Source organism: Micromys minutus (assembly GCF_963924665.1).
Source record: "Micromys minutus genome assembly, chromosome: 1".
NCBI lineage: Eukaryota > Metazoa > Chordata > Mammalia > Rodentia > Muridae > Micromys > Micromys minutus.
This window is the reverse complement of record NC_137969.1, coordinates 252,451,578-252,466,538: the sequence shown is the minus strand read 5'-3', so window position 1 is coordinate 252,466,538 and position 14,961 is coordinate 252,451,578. Positions and strand designations below refer to the sequence as shown.

General features: G+C 46.3%; 1 protein-coding gene across 1 annotated transcript in view; it reads right to left on the bottom strand.

Annotated features, from left to right (window-relative positions):
* The window catches only part of DYNC1H1 (dynein cytoplasmic 1 heavy chain 1), a 62,345-nt gene extending 47,988 nt beyond the window's left edge, over positions 1 to 14,357 (bottom strand). The window contains exons 1-6 of the mRNA XM_080935192.1: positions 13,753 to 14,357; positions 5,047 to 5,134; positions 3,381 to 3,554; positions 2,809 to 3,064; positions 2,359 to 2,545; positions 50 to 321 (exon numbers count right to left, since the gene is read on the bottom strand). Of these exons, the coding sequence (XP_080791318.1) occupies positions 50 to 321; positions 2,359 to 2,545; positions 2,809 to 3,064; positions 3,381 to 3,554; positions 5,047 to 5,134; positions 13,753 to 14,002 (1,227 nt within the window). The 5' untranslated portion in view covers positions 14,003 to 14,357. The remainder of the gene's footprint in view (positions 1 to 49; positions 322 to 2,358; positions 2,546 to 2,808; positions 3,065 to 3,380; positions 3,555 to 5,046; positions 5,135 to 13,752) is intronic.
* Between the last annotated feature and the right edge of the window lie 604 nt (positions 14,358 to 14,961).

The window sequence follows — 14,961 nt, the reverse complement described above, 5'->3', positions numbered from 1 at the left end:
CACACTGACCTCACTGGCTCAGAGTGGTTGTCTAAAGACCATGACTTACTTTTTCAAACTCCTCATAAGCTACATGCATCAACTTCCTAGTGCCCAAGACTTTGAGCAACTGAGAACTCAGGTCTCTGGAAATTGCCTCCACAAGTCGCAGGGCCCGCTGAATGGGGTATTTTGTGTTTCGGATCTTTCTCAGATGTGTGAAAATTGCAACAAGTGCCTGCCTTATCTTGTCCAGCTCAGTGGCAGACAGCAAGTCATTCAGAGGGAAGTCTTTCATCAGAGGGTTGTAGTCATTCACCGTTTCCAACGCCTGCTTAAGACCTAGATTGACAAAGAGGGTTAATGGCTTTTATGTCGAGTGATAAAATCAAGTAAACTACGTCTTAACTATGAAATACACGTTGATGCTGAAAGCATTTTAGTTATAGAAAAATCATTTCAAACAAGCAAACAAGATCCCTAGTGGACCCAGTTTTGGTTTTCTTAGGGGCACAGTTGAAACCAGGTATAGTGGTCTAAAAGCCTTTAGTCTCAGCACATGGGAGGCAGAGACAGGTGAAGTTCTGTGAGTTCAAGGCCAGCCTGGTCTACAATCAAATTTCCAGGAAAGCCAGGACTACACATAGAAACCCTGCCTGGGTGGTGGGATGGGGGAGTAGAGTTGGGCTGCAAAAAGCATCAGCAGTTAAGAGCACTGGCTGGTTGAAGGGGACCTGGATTTGGTTCCCAGCACCACATGGCAGCTCACAACCTTTTCAGGTCCAGAGAATCCAGTTCTTTTGGCCTCGGTCAGCACCATGCTTGTGCGAGCACACATGCTTGCACACACACGCGCGCGCGCGCGCGCACACACACACACACACACACACACACACACACACACACACACACACACACACACACACGGTGCACATACACACATGTAGGCAAACATTTATATACATTAAAAAGAAACAAACAACTCTCCTACATCCTAACTTCGTAACAATCTCCTTCACAGGGCTGACATTTTATGTTTTGCTTTTAGTACTGTCTACATGTTTTACTTTAATCATAAATGTAGAGAACTACAGTGTTGTCAGCTTTGAGCACACTCACTCATGGCTAAATTTAACTGTGTCAGTATGAACGTGGAGCCACGGGGAAAACTGGCTTTTGGTGTATTTCTTCCTTTGACACAAGATTTTTGAAGCATTAGGGAAGAAAGACTTCAAATCGAGCTGGTGGTGTGCACTGTTGCACTGGTAATGGGAGGCACACACAGGCTGGTAACGAGTTGACCATCATCCTCAGCTATATAGGAAGTTTGAGGGCAGCTTGAGCTATGTGACGACGTAACAACCCATCTCAGAAAAAGAAAAGGGTAAAAAAGTCTTAGAGATGTTTGAAAGAATCAAATGTGCACATCAGCGCTGGTGAACGCCCAGCCAACATTTTTTAAGGCGGTCATGACAGCCTGAGGGGCTCTACTTGAAACTCACTCACTTAAAATCTTGAGTACCACCCTTTGTGTGGAGGAAATAAATGGGCCTTAATCACCTGATTTTTGTGGTTACAGAGCCTATAGAAATGCTTTACAGATACACATCTGGCAAACATCTGTGCACACCAATGCAACTCCACTCCCACTGCTCCTGCTAAGACTCAGTAGATAACCCACTACAGACCTGTGTTTGCCAGGCAACGCTCTACTATCAAGCTACATTCATAACCCTTGGGTTTTCTGAAACAAGGGTCCTGCTCTGTAGAGCAGGCTGCCTTTGACTTGGAATCCTACCCCTACCTCCAAAGCTCTGTGACTAGTTGGGGGACAGTGCAGTGGGAGGACATTTACTCAATATCTGAGAGACACTGGTTCAATTCTCAGTGCCGGGGGCAGGAGAGGAAGTGATACTAAGGTATGTACAGCATGCCCGCCCTTCATTTACTGACCACTTGAGATAAGGAGGGGGGAAGAGAAGGTAAAGGAGCAGAAGAGAAGAGGGAAAACAACAGGGCCGCTTCCCCCTTCTTGAGCACTGGGCAATGGCTGTCTCCTGGCTGACTGAAAGCTCACGACCACAGGGAAGAGACAGGAGGACAAGCCCCAGGGCTCACTAGCCTCGGGCCTAGAAACTGTCTTAGTTTTCTCAAAAGCCATTAGGGGAAGGAAATGTGTAGGTGAGGAGGCTAGCCCTAGACTTTTATTCTGTAGAATTCTGCAAGAGGAGACAAGATGCAGGAGAGAAAAAGAATCAAGAGTGAGACCAGTAGTGTTTAGGGTGTGTCCCTGGGTCTGATCCCAAACTACATCTACTAATCTTCATCTCAATCACCAAAAACCTTAAGAAGCGTCTGGCTATTGGTTCTGGGCTTTACCTGTGTCAGTGTCAAAACTGACAGTGGCATGGAAACGCTTGCCATGCTTCAGGATGTCCAGAGTCAGAAGCACCTCTGGGCTCTCTCGCTTCTCCTGGATGCGGTACAATGCACGTTCCAAATTTAGCCAAAAGCTGATTTCCTGCAAGGCAGTTCCTGATGCTGGATCTCGGTCAAGCTTGGTCACCTTTGAAGACAAAATGACATCACCTGGTAAATCTCAAGGTGCTCCCTCCCTGATACAAGCGAAGGGTTTGTTTGAAGCTTGACAAGATGGCCTCGCCAAATGCTGTCTCAGTTCCCAGCACACTCACTATCTGCCCAGACTCCATCCCTACAAGCAGCAGGGCTCCTACTGTCATAGTATCACCACAGACGACCTGGGGCAGCTTCCAACAGACATGAAAGCACAAGCCATCTCATGCCGGCTGTCAATTACAATGCCCTTACCTTTTGAATTTCTCGGATCCACCGATTAACTCCAGACTGTAACTGGTTAAGAAAAGTTGGGTCTTCAACCTTATCACCGAAATCTGTAACTTTGGGCTTTTCCCCGCGCTCATAGCACTGCTTTGCAATGTTTGTGATAATGGGATGGATTGGCAAGCTGATCTCCGGGATCTCAATATTCTGCTGCAGGTGAAGGAGGCCCATCTCAAGCTCTGCAATCTTTTTTTCAACCGAAGGAGCCATCTTATCGCCATCCCTACAAAGACGGAAGCACCTCAAAATTAGAGCAGTATCGCCCTTGGAAGCTCACTGCTTAAGGTCTGTTAAGAATCAACAAGACGGGCTGGAGAGACAGCCCAGTGGTTAAGAATGGAGGTCCTGAGTTCAAATCCCAGCAACCACATGGTGGCTCACAACCATCTGTAAAGGGATCTGATGCCCTCTCCTGGTGTGTCTGAAGACAGCAATAGTGTACTTACATACATAAAATAAATAAATCTTAAAAAAAAAGAATCAACAAGAAACATCTGTGGCTCGATGGATCTGAGACACAATGGGAACGCTGTTCTCACCTGTCTGCTTTGCCAGACTCTCTGATGTAGGACTTGAAGAAAGGAGCCACCGCATTGCTGATGAAAGAGTGCAGTGTCTCATACGGAGAGTCTTCACTCAGGGTGAGGACTCGGAGCTGGGAAGACACCGGCTTATCTGCATCAATCACAGGGGCTCGCTTGATGAATGCCAAGCTTAAGAGCAAAAGGAGAAATCAAAGCAGACAAGTCACATTTTAAATTAGTTTCAACAATTATAATTTTTGTGTTGAAAACAAATTAAAATTACATTAAGAACAGACTGAGCTGGGTGTGGTGCCTTTATCTCAGCATTCAGAAGGCGGGACCATCTCAACGAGTTTCAGGCCAGCCAGCAATACAGAGTGAAACCATCCCAGACCAACCAAAAACCAGACTGAAGGGCTATTTTTCTAGCTGTGACTGTCCTTTTCCACCATGGGAGATGGCTGTATCCTGTATCAGGACACAGTGATAGCATGTCCCCATGACAAAGATAGCAACTGGGCTGGCAGAATTCACAGAATTCATAATTCTGGCCTCGAACCAACCCACTCCAGCAACTGTGAGCTGCACATCCGTCTTCCCTAAGGTGCACACGGACCGTGAACTGTCATGTCAGTTCCATAATAAAATCTGTGCCTGCTGAACTGGCCACTTCTCCCAGGCCCACTTCTTAGTTTCTAAACTCTCTTCCCCATTTCTAGACACCACTTCAACTAGATTTCCTATTTCCCTAAATATAGTACAAGGGCCAATGAGATGGTTCAGGTTGAGATGGTTAAGGGCCCCTGATGCCAAGCCAACCAAGCTGAGTTCAATCCCACCCCCACCCCAGTCCTCCAGCCCGGAACCCACTGGGCAGAAGTAGAGGGAAGATTCCTGTAGGCTGCAGTGACCTACCCAGTGGCAGTGGTGAGTGCTTTCAGTACTGCAAAAGATGGGAAACTGAAGGAAAGTCTGACCTAGGCTTTTCTGCAGTGCTGGTTATGAAGTGTTCTATCACATGCGCCACCCCATGTGTGGCAAATGCTGGCAATCCTATCTAGGATTATATAGACACCCACTGTCCACACAATAGCCATGCAAGTCTTCTATACTCTGTTTTCCTTTTTCTTCTGAGACAGCTGTTTTCTCCTATGCAGACCAGGATAGCTCCAAGCATTAGATCCCCTGGCTTCAGCCCTCTAAATGCTAAAGTTAGAGTGTGTACCACTACACGGTGCAACTCCTCTGTAGTCCTGAAACTGCTTATGAAGTTTTGACTGCTAAAGCAGAAAAATGTGTTTTTACACATGGGAACTTGAAAGTTCCTACTGGATTCAGAAGTTGATATAAACTTTTTGGAAGGAGGAAAATCTGGCAACATGTATTAAAACTTTAATGATGTCTTTCCCATGGACAGGTAATCGCTCTTGAAGGATTTATCCTCAAAGGAAACAGGCCTGTGCACGGGAATGTTCACTACTCATTTATAATGACAAGTAAGATAAAGAGATTAGTAAATCAAAGAATACAATCAGATCGAAACCGGAAACTCCTAGTAAGTAAACAGCTCAAAGAGAAGACCATGTACAGAAACTAAATTACAATGTTTCAGCACTGCTCAAGGTGTGCTCACATGCTTGAGACTGTGGCACAGTCTCACAGTGGTGCTCACACTACTTACCTATTGGACTTGACCCCGTAATGGATGTCTATGTTGATGTTATAGGAAATGAATTCTTTCTCCTCCTCTCCTTCATCACCAACGTCCTCTATAAATCATAATAATAGTGTTATTATATTCACATTGACATTTCTAATCTATCAAGCTTAAAGACTGACCCTCACCCCACTCTGCCTCACTTCTGAAGTCCCAAGGTGCTGGCTCTACCTGCTTCTCCTGACTCCTAAGTCAGGCATTTGTTTGCTGCGTGATCTTGGGAACAAGGAGCTGACTCTGTATCTTCCAGGCAGAAGCAAGTGCCTGGGTTGTTGGAAGATTAATAAGAGGAAACAAGTCAAGTCTCAGAGATGTGGGCAGTTCCAGCAGTTTCTGCAAAATTCTGCCTCTAGCCACTAGACTCACCCTCTGTGTCCCCAAAATTCAAGTCTCCTTCCATCCCAAGTGTGGTCTGCTCAGTTGTATATTCAGCTCTTACTACACAATGTGACAAGCATTTCCAAGCCACACAGTCAGCCTTAGACTGGCAGGGCTATTAGCCCTGTTTTCCAGGTACAGAGTATAAGTAAATGACCCTAAGATACTCTGCCCGAAAGTATGAGAGTGCAGGTCTGCAGTCCCACGGGAGCTTTTCACCAGCACAAACAGGGCCAGGCCAAGAGTGAAGCTTCCAGTCATCCTGGAAGACTGCTGACAAGAAATACCCAGAAAGACAGTCACCCTGCTTTTCTTTTGCTCTGTCAAGCACTTGTCAATCTGCTGTGGCTGCACACAGAAGTGTCTCCTCCACCCAAGCTAACTGAAGGCTTGGATCATGTAGGATCCACACAATACACGAGCCACAGACTTACTTCCAGCTTATTGGAACTTAGCATACAACAGTCCCAAGAGGCACGTGAGTCAGATTTCTAAACTAAAAATCAAAATTATAGAAAAAAAATTTGTAAAAATGATATATGGTTATGGTGCCACAGGAAGGTGGATCTCTGCGAGTTCAAAGCCAGCATGGTCTACATAGTTAGGTTCAAGCCAGCAGGGCTATATAGTGAGACTCTATCTCAAAATAGTAAGACTATACGATGATGCAAACTTCTCTATCAATAATCTCCAAGACATTTGAACATTTTAGCTGAATTATTATCAGCATGAGCCAATTCTACAATCTCTCCCCCTCCCCTAGATTGAGTTTCACTGTATAGCTCTGGCTGGCCTAGAACTCACTATGGAAAGCAGCCTGGCTTTGGACTCACAGACATCTGCATTGAAGAGCCAATAGGCAGTGAAAACCCAAACCCAACAGAAGACCCAAAAGTGGTATAGACCTTAAGTTCATGAGCAGAGAAGAGCACAGGACTCTGAACTGGGTGCTCTCTGGGGCTTCTTTTAGCAATTAAACCTTAAAATTCAAGTACAAAACACAGAGCCTGAGCAAACACCATGTGCTTTGCACAAAATGGGTGGGGCTGGAGATCACTGTGCTAAGTGAATAAATTCGACTCAGAGCTCTGAATTTAAGTGGGGGGGGGAGGGGGTGGAGACTGAGAGTGGAGGAAGCCACTGTAAGTAGGGTGGAGTAAAAAGGATGAAGATGTTTAGGGAGCAGGGGAGAGCACTGGGAAATGGGGCTCAGCGATAAAGTAAAATGACAGCTATGTATGCAAATGCTGTAATGAAAATAATTTCTTTTTAAGCTGACTTTAAAAACAAAGTTCATACCTGAAGGCATGATATGTAATGTCTCTATCAAGAGACATTTTTCCCAAACATCTGTTTTTGATTATAATTTTAGAAAGGATAGGAAGAAATGGGAACTTTCTAGTATGCCTAGTACTGCCTCTTGCCTTTTAAAATTATTACTGTCATCATGTAGGAGTTGGCATCATACCTGGAAGGCCTCAGGCACGGAGAATAGAGGGTAGTGCCCACCCCAGAGAATGAATGCCACCTCTCCTAGGCCTAGGAGTCCCTGCTCATGACTGTGAGGACTCTGCATCTCAGCTGAGAGGCCATGCAGTGTGGCTGGTGGTGAAGAGCAACCCCTGTATGTACTGAATGTTGGCGTCCTCCCACTGTATGGCTCTTCCTGCAGGAGGCAGCTGTCTAAGAACCCGGAGCATGACCACCAAGAGTTGTTATCCAGTGCTATGGAGGGGCGAGTGCCCAGGACTCAGCCTGGGCCACTCATCCAGATTATGAAGCCATACTTTGCCAAGAGATCCAATGTATTCCACACCTTTAGCAGAGCTGAGGTGACCCTTCATAAATCATCCGACTTTCCAATTACTCAAATCTATATTACAAGATAACTCTGCAGCCTGAAAACAGTCACACCCATGCCTGCAATCTCTAATAGAAAGCATCAGACAAGGCACATAAAGACATGCTCTAAACTACAGCTGTCAAGGCAGTGGATTAAGAAATGTTGTGTCTCTGGGCTTAGTGACCCAAGCCTTTAATTCCAGCAGAGGCAGGCAGATCTCTGAGTCTGAGGCCAGCTTACTCTATAGAGTGACTTCCAGGACAGCCAAGCTGTTTACACAGGGAAACCCTGTGTGTGTGGGGGGACCTTCAAAAAAACTATTTAAAACAAACAAACAGAACAAGACAACTTGTTTCCTTCAGTTTTTTAAACTTTCCACAATCATATAAAATGTATCACCAAATACCATCCAGTAGCATGGACAATAAATTCTTTAAGCACCTAAAGTAACTGAGAACTTTAAAGTATCTCTTCCCCAGTGACCACCATCATACAAATGCAGTCATGGAAGGGAGGCCAGACACAGGTTCTCAGCCTGCTGGATCCACAGGCTCCACCGCCCACTGCAGGTGTGAGTCAGGGCTTTGTCGAAAATGCTGCAGTTCAACACTAGGAGCACTGCAGTGCGGCAGAAAGCTGCTCAGGCTGGCTCAGGAAGGCACGCCCAATGACGTAATCCCCAGACAGGAAGAACTCAGCACAGGTCTGAGGCACTGGTGAAATTCCAGCAGCCCTAAGAGTGACTCGGGGAAGTCATTACCAGTTGGTCAGAGAAACGCATCTGGATCAGTCTTGCTACACAAATCCCTGGTAAATACAGAAACCAAAGTCTAAATATGCACAAACCCCACTTACAAAATATTGTTTATACATTATCAAATACACTTTTTGCAGGTCAGCTTGATGGCATACACCTGTGATCTCAGCACTGGGGAGGGAGAGGCAGGAGGATCACCACAACTTCCCGTCAGCCTGGTGTACAAAGTAAGTTCCCGGTGAGCCAGAGTTATAGGTCCTCTCAGAACTGTGTGTTTGTGCTGACTCTCTCTTTTTCTCTCCACAGTTAACACACAGGTGGGAAAATCCAATGGCAGGGCTCAGGAGTGCAGCCCCTGCCCAGGTCCTGAGCTGCATGCTGCGCTGGGCCACACTGAACACTAGACATGTGTGCTTCTGCAGACAGGCCAATGCATCTCAAACCACTAGTACAAATTAGGAGCCCGCTGTGTCTTAATGAAGCTCAACTGTAGTAAGACCTGCACTGCCCTCACCCGAGTGGCCATTCCATCAAGTGTGCTGACTGGGCAGCAGGAAAGGGATGAAAGCTTGGTCGTTCCCTCCAACCTTTTCATGGTTCTCTGCCACACCACCCACAAGCTGGCACTCCGAGAAAAGGCAGGTTTTCTCACGAGAGTTTGCATAGAAGCATCCTTTAAGGTGCATTAAGAAAGCATTACATCCCATGTCTCCTAGTCAACTTTTCAGTGAACTCAAGTTTGTTGAAAAAAAAAAAAAAAGTCACTAATTCCTGAGGAATTTAGTTCTTGGTACTTCTCTTCTGGAGCCAAGGTCTCATACAGTCTAGGCTGGCCTTGGATTCAGCCTTGAACTGACCCAAGGCTTCAACCTTGGATCATGGACGTGCTGGAATTGTGGATGTGCACTACCAGGTGCTGGGGATCAAACCAAGGACTACATAAGCCCCCTGCCAACTAAGACACATCCCAGTCCCAAGGACTCAGTACTGTTTTCAGTTAATGTTAATTCAGAAGAAATAACTGATATGATGTAGACATAAAACAGACATTCCTACCTTTTTAAAAATGTAACTTTATTAACCCTTTGTCTCTCTGGTGCCCTTGGAGGCTAAAAACCCACCGTGTGGGTGTTGAGAATCCTGCTCAGCGGGCTGGAGAGATGGCTCAGAGGATAAGAGCACTGACTGCTCTTCCAGAGGTCCCGAGTTCAATTCCCAGCAACCACATGGTGGATCACAACCATCTGTAATGGGATCTGATGTTCTCTTCTAGTGTATCTGAAGACAGTGACAGTGTACTCATATAATTAAATAAAATAAAAGAGAAAGGACCAACTGAGGGCCAAGCGAGAATCCTGCTCAGGTCCTTTGTAAGAGCAGTGAGTGCTCGTAACCACAGAGCTGTCCTTCCAGCGACAAACATTCCCATCCCAACAAAGCACTGAAGAACCGCAGAGACGAGCTTCAGAATCCTTCAAAAATCCTTCTCAAACCCCTGCTCTCCAGGATCAGGGGTCTATTTTAAAGTGGAGACGGAAAATGTGAGCCATATGTGGTGGAGGTTTTGAGGGGAATGTGTCTTCCAGACACAGCCAGAGTGACGTGCACACACACTCACAGACTGTGGCAGCAGCACAGGCTCAGCCGGATGCAGTCCCAGAACTGTGAAAGGAGCCACAGGCTCCACCCCAATCAAGGAGCCCTGTGCAATTAACATTGGCTGGCAAAGTGAAAACCAGTTTTCTCCAATGAAGTCTCACTGGGTAATCAACCACACTCCAGGACAGGCGTATGCCTAGAAGCAGATGGCCAACAAGACTCACTCAATGGTATTTACCATGTTTTGGTATTTTCTGTCTTACTAGTCTTTTGTTTTTTGTGGGGGGTTTGTAATTTCTTTTTGTTTTGAAAGAGATTAAAAAAAAAAAAAACATAAACCTGGATGGTTAGGAAGGTGGGAGGATCTGGGGGGGAAAGTGAAAATATATGAAAAATGTTTTCAATTAAAAAACAGAAAAAGGAACAACCAAGTTCTCTTTCTAGGCAGGTTTAAGCTTCTACATCCCAGCCTCTCTCTTCAGTAATGAACAGGGTGAACTGTTTTCTCCTAGGGGTCTCAGCCAAGAGTGGTGGATATGCCCCTTCCTCGAACATAAGTACCCACCACACCGCACACTCCACGCCTGGCTGCAGCCCCCTTGTCCTGTAAAACTGTAGACCTGCACGCTGGCAGCTTGCCAGTGAACCCGACAGATCCCCAGTAGCACTGAGATATTATGGGAAGGTTATAGGAAGCTTTTGTTGATTTATTCATTATTGTATTAACCACCTGATGATTAGAAGTGAATGAAGGCTCTACGTCCGTATTCTGAAAACTGATTTCAGGTTACAGAGGCAAAAGTTGAACTTGAAGGACCTCTGGCCCCAGCATTCTGTAGCTTGTATTAAGTTTTTAAAGTCATCAATTACTAAATTTCATGATTCCTCTTGAATATTAAATCCTTAGGAAAACAACTTCTGAAAGCCCACAGAAACAATTTTCCTAAGTCTTCACGCAACTATGTTTCTATGAAGCTGGGAACCATGAAAGGCTCTGTGTGAAATATGAAAATGATAAAAATTCTCTTACACTCTGGTTCCCAGCCATGTCTGCACTACGACTCCTCTAAATTACCTGCCCTGGAAACATGGGACTGCTAGTTCAAGGCATGCATAGGAGCAGCCACATTTCTAGTAGTGAAGAACAACTCCCAAGCCTAAGGATGCAGGGTAGTTAGAGTGTGTGGCACCCCCCCTCCCACACTGGGCACGACATCATCCCTGCTGAGCAATCACAAGGTTGTAGGACACCACCAGTCACAGAGGCACAGTGGTTACGTTCCCACAGATACCACCAACCCACCAGGGAAAAAGCACAAGAACCTGCACAGGTAGGAGGAAGTGCCACAAAAACATCTTTACTAGGTAAACCATCCACCACACACCTTTTCATCTACAAGAAAACAATCTCCCTCTGACTAGGAATTTCAGAAAGATTTCTCAGTGAAAAGCTGTAGCTCACCTACTGATGTTGCACTATCAAAAGAAGCTGCTAATAAACCACCATCTTTATTTTATATTTTGGGAAATTTCTTATTTTAATGCAAAGTTTCTAAGTAGTTAGGGTAGCTTTAAAAAAAGAACTTAGTTAAAAAAAAATGCCTCTATATAATCAGTGCAAGTGTTTAGAGATGTCTTTAAAATGGAGTAGTGAAGAGAGGCTGGAGACCAGCTTAGTTGGTGAGGTGCTTGCCCGCATGCACGGAATCCTGCAGGCTTTTCCCAGGTAAAAACTCACTGTGGTAGTGAACGCCCTTAGCACCTGGGAGGAAGTCCAAGTTCATCCCTGGCTACATACAAATCTGAGGTCTCTTTAGGCTGAGAATTTGTTTTTTAACAAAAAAGAGAGAAAAGGGAGGGGTGGCTAAGATTAAAAACGAATTTCCCAGCTCAGGAAATCAGCTACATATTAATCACAGTGGGTGGTATTTATTCACCTTTCACTGCAACCAACTACTGCCTATACATATCTGAGTAAGTGTGCAGAAGCCAATGTGAACTCCTACGAGCTACCAAAACAAAGCCCTCCTATCACGGCCCAGAGACTGTATAGGCCTAGCAGTTCAATGTTAGAGTGTGTGCTCAGCAGCCCTCAGGAGAAAGATGAGGTAAACTTTGTGAATTGAGGTCAGCTTGGTCTATAAAGCTTCAGGCCAACATCAGCTACCCTGTGAAACTTCTCAAACAAAAAAACAAACAACGAAAAGGGTGTGCTTAGCATATACAGCATCCTGGACTCAATCCCCAGCAGAGACAGGTAACACGGACGCTAACAAGGAGGAGACCAGGGGTTGCTGAGGGGACACCGGGAAGAGAGACATTTGAAATGTAAATTAAAAAAAAAAAAACAATTAAAAAAATAAGTAAAAAGTAAAAATGTTTCCCTATGTTTCTGTAAGTGAACAAGAAACTGATATGTTAGATCGCTAGGAATGCAAACAGGATTTTTATAAACACAGAGAGAGTTATTTCAGTCTCAAGACAGTCCAATTCCTTAGTCAACTTCCAAAAGTGCAAGTCATTATGGAACCTCACTGGGATGCTGAAAGAAATGTGTACTGCGCAGTTCCATTCCACCCTCCATACTAGATGGTCAGATACGAGAAAAACAAATTACTAATGACAGAGCAAAGAGAAAAATTTGGGATTTTTTTTTCATAAAGAGAAATCATGACTCATGTTTTGTGTGTGTGTGTATTTTTATATTGAAATCACTAATTTCAACACACAAACTGTACAACAAAGAATATAAAAGAATTAGCTAGGGCCAAACTATTCAAAAAAATTTAAAAGCATAGGTTAAAATTTATTTTAATAAAGTGTATTTGCACACACCCACAAAAAAAAAAAAAAAAAATAGGGGTCAAAAAGGGGCCCTGCTGAGGCAGGAGGATTCCAGATATCTTTCATTTCAAGCCTGTTTCAAATTTTCTATAGTTACATGATCTTGTGGACATAAATATTCCATGCAGGAATACAAACTCTAAATGTAAAGGGAACAGCCTTCAGCCACACTAACACTAAACAGGCACCAGTAGCATACAGCTTTAAACACTCTGCAGGGATCCAAGAAAATGTTTTGCTATCTTCTAACTGCAGGCCCAAACCAAGGCCATGTTGAATATTTTGAAGGAAGAATAGCCTTTAAGTGATACAAAGTATCTGGAAGATACGAACTAAAAGGACAGACACTCTAGTTTTCTAACGGAACCACACAGCCTTCGGAACTCTTAAGGAACTTGCTAGCAAATATTCTCAGACCACCTTCAATCCCTAAGGGATTTACTTAGCACATCTGAATTCTTAGGGAAACGCCACACCCCATTCACCAGCACGTCACACATGCTTCCCAGAAGCTACAGTGTTTTTAAAGACTCAAGAAGGAAGAAATCCTGCAAGCAAGCTCCAGATTCCAGATGAATCTAATCTAGGGATGTTGTGAGTGTCTTTACTGGAGGATGTCAGCTTTTTTCCCTCATTCCCCAACTATGTAAGCAACAGTTCTTAAGTCTTTAAAATCAGACTTAAATGTTACAGGGTTGTCATTAGGGTCATCTAAGCAATAATTTTAAGCAATGATCAGCAAAACAAGCAATTTTGATTTGAAACTGGTAGGTTGAATCTAGTCTAAGGTCCGGTACTAATTAGCTGGTGACCTTGGACCAGCCAAGGGACTCGGTTTCCTGGTTTGTAAAATAGGGAGATAACACCCACTCGGCAACGATGCAGTGAGGCCAATAGAGGCCTACGCGTAGGCAGCCACAGACAGCAGAGATGCTGGGTGCACAGGGCCTGCCCACTCCAGGTCCCGCCAACCCCCCAATACCCGAGCCCACCCAGGGGCCAGCACCTAGGTTGCCCTAGACACTTCCTTCCCAATGCGAGCTATGCTTGGACACGAATCGAAACTAGAAAAGCTCATGTGACTTTGGAGGCAGGGATGCGGCCCAGTGCCCAGCCGGGACCGGGAGACGCCGTCTCCACCCAACTCGGCCATCTTGAGAAGCCGCGGAGACAAAGCGACCCCACCGTGCGGGCGCTGGCGGTCCGGGCACCCTGGCTGCTCCACGCGACTAGGGAGGGGGCACCGCACCTTTGAGGGTGGAGCGCTCCACTAGGACCGTGTGGACCTGCGGGTCTGACAGGAACTTGCGCATCTGCTCCAAGGCGCTCTTCTCCTCCAGCGCCGCCTCCAGCGCTGCCGGCGCGTCGCCGCCGTCTTCCAGCAGCAGCGGCACCAGCTTACGCAGGTGCTTCTGCAGCACCGCCACGTCCGCCACATTCTGCACCGCCGACACCTCCAGACCGGCCGAGCTGTCGTCGCCGCCGCCCGGCTCCGACATGGCGGATCCGCGGAAGGGAGAGAGATAGAAAGAGAGAGAGAGAGCCGAGAAGAGCGGCCTCTGGCACGAGAGAGCAGTAAGCGAGGAGAACCGGCGACAGAAGGAGCTGTGTCCGCTAGCCCGCGGCCGACTGCGGACAGCAGAGCCGGCTCCGCCCTAAAGGCCGCCGCTCCCGCCGGCCCCGCCCCGCCCGCTGGCTGCAGCCACCGGCGCCCGCTCGCGGTCGGCGTCGCGACGTTACGCATGCGACTGGAGGCGGGGCTAAGTGCGGCGCCGCGTGGCCATTTGGGACTTGTAGTCGGAGTGCAGGGTGGGGCTCACGTCGCTGCCCTGGAGTGGTCCAGGAACTTTGTCTCCGTTTCCAGAGACTATCACAGAGCTAGCCCGTCAGGCTCCATAAGTAGTTTATGAAGGATGCATTGACGAGAGTTGACATTTAGTGAGAGCTCATCCTCTGCCCTGCACTGTTCTTAATAATCTGCATTGTCCCATTGAATGAATGAATGAGTCTGGAATGCCAACATCAGCCTCTGCCCACTCGTTATTACACTTGGGAATAAGAGGACGTTTTTCAGGGGAGATGAGGGGCGTGCCCACGGTGACCTCGCTAAACTGGCAAGGGAGAGGGTGGAAAAGGAGATGTTCTTAGCTGAGGAGCTGACGTCTAAGGATGAGAAGGTTATGATGTATGGAGCAGCAACTGCAGTGCAGTCTAAGGTTAGTCTAAAAGAAACCTGGATGGTAGGTAACATCAAGCTGTGATGAGACCTAACTTCTGAACACAGCGTCATTTACCAAGCAATGGGTGATGCGGCTGCAAGAGGAGGATGCATATGAGTGAATCTACTGACAGCAGTATGTTCTTCCCCAAGCCCTGAACCTGGACTACCACTCTGTGGGTTCGAGAATCTGGGTCGGCAGGCGGCAGAGGCTCGGATGCTTCCCAACTAAGTGATCTG